The following is a 17,628-nucleotide window of genomic DNA, read 5'->3' as shown; positions in this document are numbered from 1 at the left end:
CGATTTCCCTTATTTTGAAGCGGGAAAAGGAGCTGAGGATCGTATAGGCCAATCTCCCTTCTAAATGTGGATGCGAAATTGCTGGCAAAGATCTTGGCCACATGTATAGAGGATTGTGTTCCGGCGGTAATAGGGGAGGACCAGACAGGATTTGTGAAGGGACGACACCTGACTTCCAACATTAGGCGGCTTCTTAATATAATAATGATGCCCGGAGGGGTACGAGGTTGAGGTGGTGGTGGCCATGGATGCAGAAAAGGCCTTAGATTGGGTGGAGTGGAAGTATTTGTGGGATGTCCTGGGAAAGTTTGGGTTTGGGCAGGGATTTGTCGATTGGGTCCGGTTGCTATATCAGGCACTAGTGGCGAATGCAAGGACAAACCGGGTACAATCAGAATATTTTAGTCTGTGTCGGGGGATGAGACAGGGGTGTCCACTCTCCCCACTACTGTTTGCCCTGGCCATAGAGCCTTTGGCAATGGCGCTGCGAGCATTGAACATTTGGCGGGGGCTAGTGAGAGGGGGGTTGGAACATAGGGTCTCGCTCTATGCAGCCGATTTGCTCCTTTATTTACAGACCCATGGGGGGGGGGGATTGCAGGAATTATGGGGCTACTGGAGGAATTTGGCCGGTTCTCAGGTTACAAACTGAATATGGGTAAGCGTGAGGTTTTTGCGATCCAGGCAAGGGGGCAGGAGAGGAGACTGAGGGAGATGACGTTCAAAGTGGAGGGAGGGAGTTTTAGGTATCTGGGGATTCAAGTGGCAAGGGACTGGGGTCAGCTTCATAAATTAAATTTGGGCAGGTCGATTGAGCAAATGAAAGGGGTCGTCCGTAGGTGGAACATGCTCCAACTGTCATTGGCGGAAAGGGTACAGTCTGTGTAAATGACAGTCCTCCAGAGATTGCCGTTCGTGTTTCAGTGTCTGCCAATTTCATCCCGAAGGCATTTTTTAGTAAGATGAATGCGCCGATCTCTGGTTTTATCTGGGCCGGGAAAGCCCTGAGGGTGAAGAAGGTCCTTCTTGAGCAGAGGTGCGAAGAGAGGGGGCTTGGCCCTTCCGAACTTTATTAATTATTACTGGGCAGCGAATATATCGATGGTTAGGAAATGGGTAGTGGGGGAGGGGTCGGTGTGGGAGGGAGTGGAGGCAGCATCTTGCAAGGGCACGAGTCTGAAGGCTTTGTTAACGGCATCTCTGCCATTGTTGCTGACTCGGTACTCCACAAGCCAGTGGTAGTGGCAGACAAGACAGTGGTAGTGGCAGCCCTGAGACTGTGGGGCAATGGAGGCTGGAGGGGGCGTCGGTGTGGTCACCAATCTGTGACAATCTCCGGTACGCTCTGGGGGGGGGGGTTTGGACGGTGGTTTTAGGAGGTGGCAGCGGGCAGGGATCGAGAGATTTGGAGATCCACTCATTGAGGAGGGTTTCCTGAGTCTGGAGGAGCTAGAGGAGGAGGTTGAATTGCCAGGGGGGGAATGGGTTTCGGTACTTGCAAGTGCAGAATTTTGTCCGGTGGCAGCTCTCGGGCTTCCCTCGCCTCCCACCCAGGCGGCTACAGGATAAGGTGAGGTCAAAAACAGGGGTTGGGGAGGAGAGGGTCTCGGAAATATATAAGGAACTGATGGAGTGGGAAGGGGTTCCAATTGGGGCGGTGAAGAGGAAGTGGGGGGAAGAGTTGGGATGGGAGTTGGAAGTCGGGCTATGGGAGAAGGCCCTGAAAAGAGTCAATGCATCCTCATCGTGTGCCAGGCTCAGCCTGATCCAATACAAAGTGGTCCACAGGGCTCATATGACTGTGGCCCGGATGAGCAGGTTTTTTGAGGAGGTGGAGGACAGGTGTGAGCGCTGTGGGGGAGGTCCTGCAAATCATGTGCATATGTTTAGGGGTGGTACCAGGGGATTGGAGAGTGGCGAATGTCGTGCCCCTGTTCAAAAAAGGGACTAGGGATAACCCTGGGAATTACAGGCCAGTTAGTCTTACTTCGGTGGTAGGCAAAGTAATGGAAAGGGTACTGAAGGATAGGATTTCTGAGCATCTGGAAAGACACTGCTTGATTAGGGATAGTCAGCACGGATTTGTGAGGGGTAGGTCTTGCCTTACAAAGCTTATTGAATTCTTTGAGGAGGTGACCAAGCATGTGGATGAAGGTAAAGCAGTGGATGTAGTGTACATGGATTTTAGTAAGGCATTTGATAAGGTTCCCCATGGTAGGCTTCTGCAGAAAGTAAGGAGGCATGGGATAGTGGGAAATTTGGCCAGTTGGATAACGAACTGGCTAACCGATAGAAGTCAGAGAGTGGTGGTGGATGGCAAATATTCAGCCTGGATCCCAGTTACCAGTGGCGTACCGCAGGGATCAGTTCTGGGTCCTCTGCTGTTTGTGATTTTCATTAATGACTTGGATGAGGGAGTTGAAGGGTGGGTCAGTAAATTTGCAGACGATACGAAGGTTGGTGGAGTTCTGGATAGTAAGGAGGGCTGTTGTCGGCTGCAAAGAGACATAGATAGGATGCAGAGCTGGGCTGAGAAGTGGCAGATGGAGTCTAACCCTGAAAAGTGTGAGGTTGTCCATTTTGGAAGGACAAATATGAATGCGGAATACAGGGTTAACGGTAGAGTTCTTGGCAATGTGGAGGAGCAGAGAGATCTTGGGGTCTATGTTCATACATCTTTGAAAGTTGCCACTCAAGTGGATAGAGCTGTGAAGAAGGCCTATGGTGTGCTCGCGTTCATTAACAGAGGGATTGAATTTAAGAGCCGTGAGGTGATGATGCAGCTGTACAAAACTTAGGTAAGGCCACATTTGGAGTACTGTGTACAGTTCTGGTCACCTCATTTTAGGAAGGATGTGGAAGCTTTGGAAAAGGTGCAAAGAAGATTTACCAGGATGTTACCTGGAATGGAGAGTAGGTCTTACGAGGAAAGGTTGAGGGTGCTAGGCCTTTTCTCATTAGAACGGAGAAGGATGAGGGGCGACTTGATAGAGGTTTATAAGATGATCAGGGGAATAGATAGAGTAGACAGTCAGAGACTTTTTCCCCGGATGGAACAAACCATTACAAGGGGACATAAATTTAAGGTGAAAGGTGGAAGATATAGGAGGGATATCAGAGGTAGGTTCTTTACCCAGAGAGTAGTGGGGGCATGGAATGCACTGCCTGTGGAAGTAGTTGAGTCGGAAACATTAGGGACCTTCAAGCAGCTATTGGATAGGTACATGGATTACAGTAAAATGATATAGTGTAGATTTATTTGTTCTTAAGGGCAGCACGGTAGCATTGTGGATAGCACAATTGCTTCACAGCTCCAGGGTCCCAGGTTCGATTCCGGCTTGGGTCACTGTCTGTGCGGAGTCTGCATGTCCTCCCCGTGTCTGCGTGGGTTTCCTCCGGGTGCTCCGGTTTCCTCCCACAGTCCAAAGATGTGCAGGGTAGGTGGATTGGCCATGATAAATTGCCCTTAGTGTCCAAAATTGCCCTTGGTGTTGGGTGGAGGTGTTGAGTTTGGGTAGGGTGCTCTTTCCAAGAGCCGGTGCAGACTCAGGGGGCCGAATGGCCTCCTTCTGCACTGTAAATTCAATGATAATCTATGATTAATCTAGGACAAAGGTTCGGCACAACATCGTGGGCCGAAGGGCCTGTTCTGTGCTGTATTTTCTATGTTCTATGTTCTGGGCGTGTCCGAGGCTGAAGGGATTTTGGCAGGGATTTTCGGATGTCATGTCAAAGGTCCTGGAAGGGAGGGTGACTCTGAGTCCAAAGGTGGCAATATATGGAGTGTCATAAGATCCGGGAGTCTAGGAACGGAGAGAGGCTGACGTTTTGGCCTTTGCCTCCCTGGTGGCCCAGAGACAGATTTTGCTGAGATGGAGGGACTCGGAGCCTCCAAAGTTGGGGGTTTGGGTCAGTGACATGGCAGAGTTTCTTCAGCTAGAGAAAATTAAGTTTGCCTTAAAGGGTTCATTACAGGGTTTTGCTCAGAGGTGGTAGCCGTTCATCGACTTCTTCAGGAAGAATTGACCTTCAGCAGTAGTGGGGGGGGGAGCATGGAAGTGATGAATAAGGACAGGAAATCGAATGTATGGGTAGTCAGGGTCTCGGGCTGGGGGGAGTTGGGTATGTTATTGTGGGGATTTTGTGTGTGTTGGATCTCTGTTGTTTAAAATGTTAAAATTATAAATGCCTCAATAAAATATTTTCTAAAAAAAACATTTCAAGTCAATGACCTTTCATCAGAAGTCGATAAACCCAATGTAATTACTCCTAAACATTGGGCTGGAATTTACAGGCCACCCACAGGCGGGAGAGGCGATGGATGGATTGCCTGCCTATGACCCAAATGAAGTCCTTAAGTGAGCAATTAATACCCACTTAAAGGCTTCATCCCGCCATCACTCAGATTTAATGGCAGGATGAGGCCAGCGCCCAATGTGTGGGCCAGTAGGTTTCTCCCTGTGGTGGCCAATGAAAGGGCTGGGGCCGGGTCCTTCTTTCATGATTGCCAGTGCCAATCAAAGGCAATCTCCCCCACACCCACAGCTCTCCCTTCCTGTGTCATCCTCCAGCTGCCCAGTTCAACATGCACCCCTGCCTGCCTTGCCACGTCCTGCAAGCCTGGCTTTGATGCAATTGCAAACTTATTTGGAGGTCTGGGCACATCAATAGAACACCTTCTCCTTGGCTTGTGTGCAATACTGGCAGTGGCCTCTGCACAGTTTGGTGTCAGCTTGATGAAGCCAAACTTTCTCTTGGAGAGGGGCAGAAGTCTTGCCTCATTATAATGAAACACCCATCAGCCAAAAACGTAAAGTGGGATGAACACGTCAGTGGGCTCACCTCTGACATTCAGGCTGGGGGTGTGGAGAGCCCACCTTCTGCGTATAATCTAGCCCATTAATTCAGGTGTCTCTCTCTACATATGTTACCTGACCTGCTGTGCGTTTTCTGCATTTCTGGTTCATATTTCAGATTTTCAGTATTTTGCCTTTTCTTCGTTAATGATCTTGATTACTAATCACAAAATGTAGATGTAACTGTAGGATAGGGAATATTTTCAAAGGTAATGATATTGCTGACAATAACAGACCCAAACATGTAATGAGGAAACCCCCAAATGGTGGAATTTGGGAATGATTCCTACCAAAAATGCTTCACTCACCATATGCCATTTCTTAAATTACTCACACATTGCATTCCAAAATACTATCAGAAATAAATATATCTAACTGACATTTAAATCAATAAATACTATCTGTTTCCACCACATATCAATGACTTAACAGGTCTGCTATTGGTGTCTGTTCCTGCAGCTGCCGAGACCGAAAATTCTGGAATCCCCTCCCTGAACCTCTCCCCCTCTCTTTCCTCCTTTAACACTCCTTAAAACCAACCTTTTTGACCATATTTCGGTCATCGGTCCTAATGTCTCATATCGCTGTGTCAGATCTTGTTTGATATTGCTCATGTAATTATCTTGGGGCATTTTACTATGTTAAAAGGTGCTTTATAAATGTAAGTTGTTGTGTGACGGAACATCACAGCTTGCACTAAGGTAGGAGGAATAGCAAGTTGCGTGGACGGGAGCAGGACGCTACATAGACAAATTAAGTGAATGGGTAAAATGTAGCAGATGGAATTCGATGTGGGGAAGTGAGGCCAACCACTTTAGATCCAAGAAAGACAATTTGGATTTTTTTAAATACCAAGAGACTGTAAATTGTGGAGAAGCAAAAGCTTGGGCATCCAAGTCCACAAAGCTGGTTCACAGCAATCAAAACAAAACTAGAATTAAAGGCTGTCAAGTCTCCAGGACCTGATGGACTTCATCCTAGGGTCTTGCAAGAAGTGGCAAGCTGTAATTAGTGTAGTATCACAGGGATCAGTGCTGGGCCTTAAATATTTACAATCTCTATAAATGACTTGGATGGAAGGGACCAAATGTATGGGTGCTAAATTTGCTGATGCCAAAATGATACGCAGGAAAGAAAGCCGTGAGAAGGACATGAAGAGACTATAAAAGGATTTAGATAGGTTAAGTAAGTTGAGCAAAAGTTTGGCAGATGGGGTATAACGTGGGAAAATATGAACTTGTCCACTTTGTCTGACACAATAAAAAAAGCAGTAAATTATTTAAATGGAGTGTACAGAGCTCTGTCATACAGAGGGACCTGGGTCTCCTGATACATGAATCACAAAACGTTAGTATGCAGGTACAGCAAGTAATTAGGAAGGCAAATGGAATGTTGGTGATTATTGCAAAAAATTAATGGAATACAAAAGCAGAGAAATTTCTCTGCCGGTGTACAGGACTTAGGTAAGATGACATCTAGAATGAGGTGTACAGTTTTGGTCTACTTTATTGAAAATGTATATAATTGGGTTGGAAGCAGTTCAAAGGTTCATTGAACAGATTCCTAGGATGAAGGAGCTATCTTTGACGAAAGATTCAACAGCTTGGGCCTGTATCCATTAGAATTTTTAAAAAATGAGAGATGATCTTACTTAAACATGCAAGATCCTGAAAGGTCTTACCAGTGTCGATGCTGAGAGGTTGGTTTTCCCTTGTGTAAAATACATGAACGAGGGGACACATTTTAAAAATGAGGTGTTTCCTGAGAAACTCAGAGAATTTTTTCTCTGAGGGTTATTAATCTGTGGAATTCTCTTCCCCGGAGAACAGTAGAGGCAGGGTCACTGAATATTTTTAAGGCTGAGTTCAACAGATTCTTGATTGAAAAGGTAGTCAAAGGGGTAGACAGGAAAATAGAATTGAGGCCACAATCGGATCACCCAGGATCTTATCAAATGGCAGAGCAGCCTTGAGGGGTTGAATTGTCTACTGCTTTGAATTCATTTGTTCATCAAAATTCCTATAAGACCATAAGACACAGGAGCAGAATTAGGCCACTCGGCCCATCGAGTCTGCTCCGTCATTCAATCATGGCTGATATTTTTCTCATCCCCATTCGCCTGCCTTCTCCCCATAACCCCTGATCCCCTTATTAATCAAGAACCTATCAATCTCTGTCTTAAAGAGATTCAGTGATTTGGCCTCCACAGCCTTCTGCAGCAAGAGTTCCACAGATTCACCACACTCTGGCTGAAGAAATTCCTCCTCATCTCTGTTTTAAAGGATCGTCCCTTTAGTCTGAGATTGTGTCCTCTGCTTCTATTTTTTCCTACAAGTGAAAACATCCTCGCCATGTCCACTCTATGCAGGCCTTGCAGTATCCTGTAAGTTTCAATAAGATCCCCCCTCATCCTTCTAAACTCTAACGAGTACAGACCCAGAGTCCTCACCGTTCCTCTTACGACAAGCTCTTCAGTCCAGGAATCATTCTTGTGAATCTCCTCTGGACTCTTTCCAAGGCCAGTACATCCTTCCTTAGATACACGGCCCAAAACTGCTCACAAAAGTCCAAATGGGGTCTGACCAGAGCCTTATATAACCTCAGAAGTACATATCTGGTTTTGTTTTCTAGCCCTCTCAACATGAATGCTAACATTGTATTTGCCTTCCTAACTGCTGACTGAACCTGCACGTTAACCTTAAGAGAACTGTGAACAAGGACTCCCAAGTCCCTTTGTGCTTCTGATTTCCTAAGCATCTCCCCATTTAGAAAATAGTCCATGCCTCCATTATTTCCTTCCAAAGTGCATAACCTTACACATTTCCACATTGTATTCCATCTGCCACTTCTCTGCCCACTCTCCTTCAGTTCCTTCTTCCAGATCATTAATGTATATTGTGAAAAGTTGTGGTTCCAGCACCGACCCTTGAGGCACACCACTAGTTACCGGCTGCCATCCTGAAAAAGACCCCTTTATCCCCACACTCTGCCTTCTGCCAGTCAGCCAATCCTCTATCCATGCCAGGATCTTACCCTTAACACCATGGGCTCTTAACTTATTTAACAGTCTCCTATGCCGCACCTTGTCAAACGCCTTCTGGAAATCTAAATAAATCACATCCACTGGTTCTCCTTGGTCTAACTTCCTTGTTACTTCCTCAAAGAACTCTAACAGATTTGTCAGAAATAACCTCCCCTTGACAAAGCCGTGCTGACTCAGTGCTATTTTATCATGCATTTCCAAGTACTCCGCGATTTCATCGTTAATAATGGACTCTAAAATCTTACCAACGACCGAAGTCAGACTAATTGGCCTACAATTTCCTGTCTTCTGCCTCCCTCTCTTCTTAAACAGCGGTGTTACATTAGCCACTCTCCAGTCCTCTGGGACCCTTCGTGCCTCCAGTGATACTGAAAGATCACCACCAATGCCTCCACAATCTCCTCAGCTTTCTCTTTTAGAACCTTGGAGTGCAGTCGATCCGGTCCAGGTGGTTGGGCTTGACTACAAGGAAGTTAGATTATAATGGGGGTCACGCTTTACTTCACGAGTACAGGGCTTTGATCAGATCTCATCTGGAACAGAGATCAAGGTCGAGATTCTCCGACCCTCCGCCGGGTCGGAGAATCTCCGGGGGCTGGCGTGAATCCCGCCCCCTCTGGTTGCCGAATTCTCCGGCACCGGATATTCGGCGGGGGCGGGAATCGCGCTGCGCCGGTTGGTGGCCCCCCCCCCCGCCCGCGATTCTCCGGCCTGGATGGGCCTAAGTCCCGCTGCTAGAATGCCTGTCCCGCCGGCGTAGATTAAACCACCTACCTTACCGGCGGGACAAGGCGGCGCGGGCGGGCTCTGGGGTCCTGGGGGGGGCGCGGGGAGATCTGGCCCCGGGGGGGTGCCCCCACGGTGGCCTGGCCCGCGATCGGGGCCCACCGATCCGCGTCGAGCCCGTGCCGTGGGAGCACTCTTTTCCTTCCGCCTTCGCCACGGTCTCCACCATGGCGGAGGCGGAAGAGACTCCCTCCACAGCGCATGCGCGGGGATGCCGTGAGCAGCCGCTAACGCTCCCGCGCATGCGCCGCCCAGAGATGTCATTTCCGCGCCAGCTGGCGGGGCACCAAAGGCCTTTTCCGCCAGCTGGCAGGGCGTAAATTAGTCCGCCGCGGGCCTAGCCCCTTAAGGTTGGGGCTCGGCCCCCCAAGATGTGGAGGATTCCGCACCTTTGGAGTGGCGCGATGCCCGAGTGATTTGCGCCGTTTTGGGCGCCGGTCAGCGGACATCGCGCCGATACCAGAGAATTTTGTCCCAGTTCTGGCCATTGCACTCCAGGAAGGATCTAAATTCCCAAACAGGGAGGGGGAATGTGGGATGGGGAATGGGTACAACACTGATTTATCAAAATAATAATTGTTTAAAGGATAAAATTATGAGACAAAATACTGCAAACTGCTGAAATATAAACAGATGCAGCCAGGTCTGAACATTTCTGGTTATCTGCTAAAATTAAGTAGATAGGTTGCATAAATTTGGCTTGTATTCCTTTCAGTTCAGAAGGCTGACTTGCAATCTAATTAATGTGTTTAAAATAATAAAAAGGATTCAATAGAATACTTGTAATGAAAATATTTCCTTTGTTGGGATTTCCAGAACAACGGGCTGTGCCATTTCGCCATGAAATTAGAAAGCCATTTTTTCATGCATAGGATTGTCCAAATCTGGAATTCACCTCCCCAAAAGGCTGTGGATGCCTTAAAACTTTAAAGAATGCAATTGTTAGATTTGTGTTTCAGCGTATCAAAGGCAGTCATGATCTAACTGAATGCTGGAAGAGGCTTGTGGGGATGAATGACCTACTCCTGTTTCTAAATTCCTATAAAAAATGTTTGCTGCAAACCCATATAAAGAAAATAAGGAATAAGAGCAGGAGTAAGCCATATGGCCCCTCAAGCCTGCTCTGCCATTCAGTGAAATAAGGCTGATCTTTCACCTCAATTTCACTATCTGACTGATCACCTTATCCCTCAATTACCCTCAAGTCCAAAAATCTATCTATATCAACTTTAAATACAGTTAACAAGTGACATCCTGTCAGTAAAACAGAGATAGTTTTACGGGATTTATATTTGTATTGTTAATATTAGAAATAAGGTAGAGATTTAAGTGGGTTCAATTTAGTGTTCCTGTGTAAGGAAGGGTAAACCTATAATTAGATTTATGATAGACAAAGGTGTTTGTATGTGTGGGGGTTTGGTTAGCTTAAACTGTCCTTCTATTGAGCTTAGAGGGGGTTACAGTGTGAAATGTAAACAAGCTGTGAAGAAGTAGAAGTTATTACATAGCAATCGGGGCACCTTTCGCGGGAAGGCTTTTTGAGTGTAGTTTTAGCTGAATATAGCAGTAGGTTATAGAAGACTATAAATCTCTCTGAACTCTGATAGATGAAAAGCCATACCTTGGAGCAATTGTTAAGGAAACAAATGCTGGAAACTTAAATAATAGCTAGTTAAGGAAACTAGAGAAATTAAGAGAAGTTTCCAAGAATTATTGAGGTAAAGGAACAGAGGAAATTGGGAACCAGAACAGTGTACTGTTCAGTAAAGTCACAGAGCTGAAAAGGAGTTGTGTCATGAGAGGTTGAAAGATATCTGAAGTAGTTCTCAGATTTGTGAGCTTTTTCTACAGTTTGTGAGACATTATTTGAAATAGTTGTGGAAATCGGAGGTTGGATCTCAAAGTTGGTGTAAAAGCATTCAAGACAAAGGGAGTCTGAAAGGAGAGGTGGAAAATCTGGAGTTGGATTCTTTGTAAAAAGTGGATCCAATCATTGTTTTAAAGAACAGCTGGAAAACCTGAAATGGATTCTTAAAATGCAAACAGCTGATTAAAAGCATTGTTTGAAAGAAGATTTTAAAGCGTGCCTTTTGGGAGTGGAGTTTGGAAACTCTGATGTGACAATCATCTGGGAGAGATTGTGAGGAAATCTACAGAAGATCGGTTGAGTTGCATTGGCCATTTAGTTTCAGAGTGGGGTGTTATCTTTGACAACTACACATTTGTGAAGCTAAGAGGGGAGTCAAGGAATATTGTATCATAATCAACATTTTCATGCTTACTAAATGTATTTTTCTTGTTGTGAAAATTAATTAGCAGTACTGTGGCTTTGTTCCTCCAGTTTAAAAAAAAAAGTAAAAGTTACGATCTTTTGAACCAGGGTTTCATTCTGGAATTTTCCTGTCAATTAGTAACACCAAATGGGATCGTGACAATCCGCAGTCCCCTGGGTTGGAGGATTACAAAGATTCACGACTCTCTGAGGGAAATAAATTCCTCACCTCAGTTTAAATGATCTCATATTTATCCTGAGTGTATGTTCCGTAACTGTAGACTCTTCAGATAGTGGAAACAACTCTCAGCATTTACCCTTCCAAACTCTTCAGAAGCTGACAAGTTTCAATAAGATCACCTTTCATTCTTCCATATTTCGGACAGTATTGGCTTAATTTACTCAACTTTGGATAGCCCTCTCATTGCAGAGAACAACCTAGTGAATATTTGATGAACTGGTTGCAAGTCAAATATATCCTTATTTAGGAGACCCAAACTGTGCACAGTACTCAACAAAACCATGCACAATTGTAGCAAGACTTCAAACTCCTGTTCTCCGGTACCCTTGCAATAAAGACCAACATGGGGCAGGATTCTCCATCGACTGACGCCAGAATTGGGCGGAGAATTGGTCGCGATGCCGAAATCATGGCGGGCGCTGATTTCACGCTAAATCGCAATTCCCCGTCGCTTGACAGCGACGTCAATGCGTTGCAGAACGCACGTACAGTAAACACCGTATGCATATCATTAACGGGCCTGACCCGGTATTCTCCGGGCTTCCGTGATTCTCCGCCTCCACCGGGCGAATTCCCGATGGCAACGTTCACTTGTGATTTTAAAAATCGTGAAACTGATGCCGTGGTTGATGAGGGATAGAGAGGAGGTAGGACGTGGAGAGGCACGCCCGTTGGCTGTGGTGGCAGGGGGAACGAATCGTGTGGCCGGAGTGAGCTGACCATTCCATCACACGGTCCCATTGAATCCCTGGAGTGGCGGAGATAAGGACGGTCAGGGCGGAAGATGTCCCAGCGTCCCCCCCTCCCCGCACCCCCTCCCTGGCCAGCCAGAGCCAGCCCGCACCTCACGCCCATCTGAGAGAGCACCGAGGCAGGTTGTAACAGTATGTGCAGGTGTTCAATGTGAACTAATATATACATATACGTGCCCTAGCCCCTATTGCTATACTGTGCCCTGTACCGTGCCAACTCTCACCTCGGCCTGGGTCTGCATGCTCACGCCATGGAGTACAGGGAATGAACCATCTCCACCTGGGTTTGCACCACGTCACGCTGTGACTGTGCCACCACCTTCTAGGTCTGTGCCACATCAACCAGAGATTGTGAAATATCCCTCTGGGATTGGGCTACCTCCCTGAGTCTGCGCCATGTCGGCCAGCGGCAGGACAATGACACTCTCAGCCACTGCCCACTGTGACTGGGCCACACTCAGGAGCGCCGCTGCAATGTCCAGGTAGCTCTGGCACATGGCTGACTGTGAGAGGGCAGCCCTGTCTTGGTCCAGGCTTCGATCCCGGCCCCGGATCACTGTCCGTGTGGAATTTGCACATTCTCCCCGTGTCTGCATTGGTCCCACCCCCACAACCCAAACACGTACTCGAAATGTATTCAAAAAACAGATACTCGAAATGTATTTAAAAAAAGTAAAAAAATTAAAGAAAAGAATGCCATAGGCCTCGGACATGCTGATCCATAGCCAAAGCCCTCGCCCCAAGGCCTCCACCATGGACGCCACCCGTGCGTTGGCCTGGGTGGCACGCATGGTCGGCACCACCTCCTGCTCCTGCACGCGATTGGACTCCTCCACTAGTGCCTGCAAGTGCTGGATGCTCGCTGACAACCCCTCACATAGTGCCTGGTTCTGCGATTGCATCTCCACAATCGATGGAACTGTCCGTTCCAGAAGCCTGAAACCGATCTGAATGGCAGCTAGCCCCTGGGGACGGCTCGCCATCCGGCCATCCAGCCCTTGGGAGTTTCTACCTCCACTTGATGTACCAGAGCAGCTGTGTGGTGCACACCAGAAGGTGTCCCAGGAGCCTCTTCAGTGAAGTGCCCGACCAAGGTGAGTATCTTTGGGATGGTGGAGGATGTTGGAGACAGCTGTGATGGGAAATCAGTGTCGATTTCAGAATCGAGCTCTGGTGTGTCCTGGGTTTCAGACATATGAATTAAGTCCGTGTCAGTGACGTCGTCGCTGCTCAGCATACAGGGGGTGTGGGGTCTGGTTGTTGCACTGGCTGTGGCTGGGGCGGGGACACCAGATGGACCTGCCCCATCACCAACAGCTCCTGCAAGACACAAGACAAGATGCATGATTAGACCGCAGGCCGGGGGTGGCGTGGGCGTAAGCATAGTGTTGGGGGGGTTGACACATGTAGCCACAGGGAACCACAACCAAGCGGGGTCTCACTATCCCACCCTCGGCCGATCTCCACTCTGGTGACTTCCCTCTCCTCAGGCCCACCAACCACGTCTAAGGCCTGCTGACCTGCCGTGGTGAGGGCCGCAGATCCGGCACTCCCCCTTCAGTTTTCCTCCATTCCCAGCGGTTATGGGCATGGGGGGTGGGTGGGGGGGGGGGGGGAAGAGAGAATGGGTACTGGTGGCGCGGCCGGTATAGGTGCTGGCCTGTGGCGCAGTGTGGGGGTTCGGCCACCCTCAGGGTGGGTGGTTGTGGTTATGTGGGTACCTACTCAGACGGGCCGCCCTAAGGAGCTTGTGCAGTTTCTTCCTACACTGCAGACCGGTCCGGACGGTGTTGCTCGTGGCGCTTACCACTTCTGCAACCTGCGCCCAGGCACGGAGACGGCGGTGCGGTGGCTGGCAGCCTCCTTTCCGGGCCAGGGTGGCCGACCTCTCCTCCATGGTGTCCAGGAGGGTGTCAAGCTCGGCATCTGTAAAGTGTGGGGCCACAAGTCTTGCTGCCATTTTACTGGTTGGGATGGTGTGCGTGTGTGTGGGGAGTGATATGTGTATATGTGGTTGCAGTGTGTCAATTGCGAACCCTGTGAATCCCGCACCGTTTCTCATTGGAGTTGATTGTGTTCCATGTGACGCCGGTGCTAGCCTTCAACAGTCGCTGAATCGGTCCAGGTGCACCAGTTTTGCTGTCGTGGAAGCCCATGAATCCTGCCTCGGCCTCAATAGAATCCAGCCGATGATATTTGTACTTCTAATTGCTTGCTGTGCCTACATATACTAACTTCTTGTTTCTTGTATGAGGTCTCTCAAGTTTCTCTGAACATTTAAGTTCTTCACCATTTAAAAATAATCTGTTTTTCTATTCTTCCCAATAAAATAAATAACCTCACATTTCCCCATATTATACTTCAGAACTAACAGTGAAGTTCAAAAGTACCTGCAGGTGAGTTGCTTTGTGATATGACTGAGAAATATGATAAAATGGTATATAAATGAAGGTCTGTCCATCAAAGTAGATTCCTGAGAAGGAGATGAACCTTAAATCACATGGGGGAACAGGGGAATCAGTGCTCAACAATAGATTTAGAAACATACATCATATGTATCTGTCATAAGTACCTGTTCCGTAGACCAACCAGCCAACCCAGTTCAATAGTTACCTAGTCTGTTGGCAGGATTCCTCTTGAAAAGTGCTCGCAACAAACTTTGGGCTTCAGGACTTAAGAACTGAGGCATTCCTAATTTGGCCCTAGAAAAAGAATTTGTCTGCAATTAAATACAATACAGATTTATGAACCCCCACCCCATGCCAAATCTTTCCCTCATATTAGACATGCAAAGTCCAAACACAACAGAATTAGTGCCAAATGCATCATTCTAATTAATGGAATTAATTGGCCAAAGGACTTACGATCTTCTAGTCCACCCTGTTCCAGACAATATTCTTTGGATTGGAAAGAAAGGCACCAAGGAAGCGAATGTACTTATCAAATTTGCAGATGACACAAAAATAGGTGGAAAGGCAAGTTGCGAGTGGGAAACAAACAGTTTGCAAAAAGACACTGATAGGTTGTTGCAAGAGGGCAAAAAAGTTGACAAATGGAGCATAATGTGGGAAAACTTGAAGTTGTTCATTTTGGAAGGGAGAACAAATTAACAGAGTATTATTTAAATGGAGAAAAATGGCAACAATCTGCAACACAAAGGGACTTGGGGGTACGAAACACAGAAAGCTAGCACATCGGTGAAGCAGGTAATTAGGAAGGCTAATGGCCCTTATTTCAAGGGGGTTGGAGTATAAGAGTAGGGAAGTCTTGCTGCAACTGTAAAAGGTACTGATGAGACTACATCTGGAGTACTGAGAGCAGTTTTGTCCCCTTATTTAAGGAAAGATATTCCATTGGAGGCTGTTCAGAGAATGTTCACTCAGATGATCCACGGTATGGAAGGATTGTTTTATGCGCAAAGGTTAACCTGGTTGGGACTCAGAGCAGCATGGTGGCGCAGTGGGTAGCACTGCTGCTTCACGACGCCGACGACCCGGGTCGCTGTCTGTGTGGAGTTTGCACATTCCCCCCGTGTCTCCGTGTGTCAGATGTGCAGGGTAGGTTGATTGGCCATGCTAAATTGCCCCTTAATAGGAAAAAAAAAAGAATTGGGTATTCTAAAAAAATTTTTTAAAACCAGGTTGGGACCCTACTCATTGTAATTCAGAAGGATGAGAGGTCATCTCATTCATAGAATTTACAGTGCAGAAGGAGGCCATTCGGCCCATCGAGTCTGCACCGGCTCTTGGAAAGAGCACCCTACCCAATGTCAACACCTCCACCCTATCCCCATAACCCAGTAACCCTACCAACACTAAGGGCAATTTTGGACACTAAGGGCAATTTATCATGGCCAATCCACCTAACCTGCACATCTTTGGACTGTGGGAGGAAACCGGAGCACCCGGAGGAAACCCACGCAGACATGGGGAGGATGTGCAGACTCCGCACAGACAGTGACCCAAGCCGGAATCGAACCTGGAACCCTGGAGCTGTGAAGCAATTGTGCTATCCACAATGCTACCGTGCTGCCCCTGAATCATATAGAATTCTTAAGGGGCTTGACAAGGTAAATGCTGAGAGATGTTTCCCCTCATGGGAAAGTCTAGGACCAGAGGGCATAGTCTCAGAATTTAAGACTGAGATGAGAAGGAATTTCTTCTCTCAGACGGTTGTGAGTCTTTGGAACTCCTTGCCACAGAGAGCTGTGGGGCAGAGTCCTTGTGTATATTTATGATAGATAGATTCTTAATCAGTAAGGGAATCAAGGGTTCCAGGGAAAGGGCAGGAAAGTGGACGTGAGGATTGTTGGATCAGCCATGATCCTATTGAATGGTGGAGCAGGCTCAAGGGGCCAAACGGCCCACTCATGTTCTTATTTCTTATGGTCTTAATAGGAGGTGCACAACAATAACCTGAGATGCCATCACATTATAGACAAATCACTAATGGAAGTTTAGGCTATTTAATTTCAGAGCAGCTCAAAACACATTTCTAAATGCAGAGTGAAATTGAGCGTTTAACATATTGCAAATACATTCATAACACACAGCAATTAATCAAAAACGATGCCTGTGAACACTGTGCTGATATTCCAATTATGTCATTCCTGACCACATAAGAAGATAATTTCCCAAAGTCAGAAATCACACTGCATCATGCAGAGATTATTTTATTTTCTATGAATGCGTAAAACAAACGGCCACAGGAGCGGGGGGGGTGATTCCAAAAAAAGCTAGCTAAATTTTCAGCTAATAAATGACTGAAGAGTCAATTGTGAAGGAGTGCTCGATTGGTAGCACTCTCACCTCTGAATCACAAGGTTCCAGGGTCAAGCAGGGTCAGGGCTTGGGCACTAAAATATTGCAGAGCAGTACTGAGGGAGAACTGCATTGTCAGAGGTGCCATCCTTCAGATGAGATGATAAACCCATCTGCTTATACCTGATGATGTAAAAGATCCCATGGCACTATTTTGAAGAAGAGCAGGGGAGTTTATCCTTGGGTGTCTGGACCAATATCTGGCTCAATCAACATCGCAAAAAATATTATCTGGTCATTATAACATTGTTAACCACATTCATAAATAAGGAACAAGGAATTTATTCTGTGAACTGACACAACCAAAGTAGAAGCAGAAACAAGAGAGTACAAGAAGAAGATTTTTTTCTGACTTTCTGGGTCAGGCGGATGAAACACAATGGGCGGAATTCTCCCATTTTGAGACTAAGTGCCTTGACGGGGTGCAAATATGGTGTGTTTCCCATTGTGGAGGTGTTGCTGCTATCTTTAGCCTTAGTGCCTTAGTTTAATTGCTCTTGTTTTATCACCTTTGCTCGAGTCGCCAGGTATCTTTCTGATACCGCCACGTGGTTCAAGTCCGAGTAATGATGAATAATCCAACACACCGCTTAGTAAGAGTTAACTCAACGCACATTTATTATATACAGTAATCAATACTCATGCATAAATTCTACTTCTAAGCTACTTCCTACAACTAACAGGCCAATACTTAACTTGTAAATGGCCCACCAGGTCAGGGAAACGAATGGCCTTTCGTATGGGTTCTGAGCCTGCGGGATTCGAAGCTGGTACAGATCGATAGCTAGGAGCGTCTATCTCGTAGCAAGCGTTGAAGTAAGACATACAATTTGAGCGGCTGTTGCAGAAGGGTGCAGA

The 17,628-nt window shown here is 46.9% G+C and overlaps 1 protein-coding gene across 3 annotated transcripts in view; it reads right to left on the bottom strand.

The window, feature by feature from the left end:
• Nucleotides 1–17,628, bottom strand: part of rps6ka1 (ribosomal protein S6 kinase a, polypeptide 1) — a 491,911-nt gene that overhangs the window by 128,224 nt on the left and 346,059 nt on the right. For all 3 annotated transcript variants that reach the window (XM_072501006.1, XM_072501007.1, XM_072501008.1), the window contains one exon: nucleotides 14,564–14,652. In XM_072501006.1, coding sequence (XP_072357107.1) covers nucleotides 14,564–14,652 — 89 coding nt within the window. The remainder of the gene's footprint in view (nucleotides 1–14,563; nucleotides 14,653–17,628) is intronic.

This window comes from Scyliorhinus torazame, chromosome 1 (genome assembly GCF_047496885.1).
Source record: "Scyliorhinus torazame isolate Kashiwa2021f chromosome 1, sScyTor2.1, whole genome shotgun sequence".
NCBI lineage: Eukaryota > Metazoa > Chordata > Chondrichthyes > Carcharhiniformes > Scyliorhinidae > Scyliorhinus > Scyliorhinus torazame.
The sequence above is the reverse complement of the archived record's forward strand: the minus strand, read 5'-3'. Positions and strand labels throughout refer to the sequence as shown.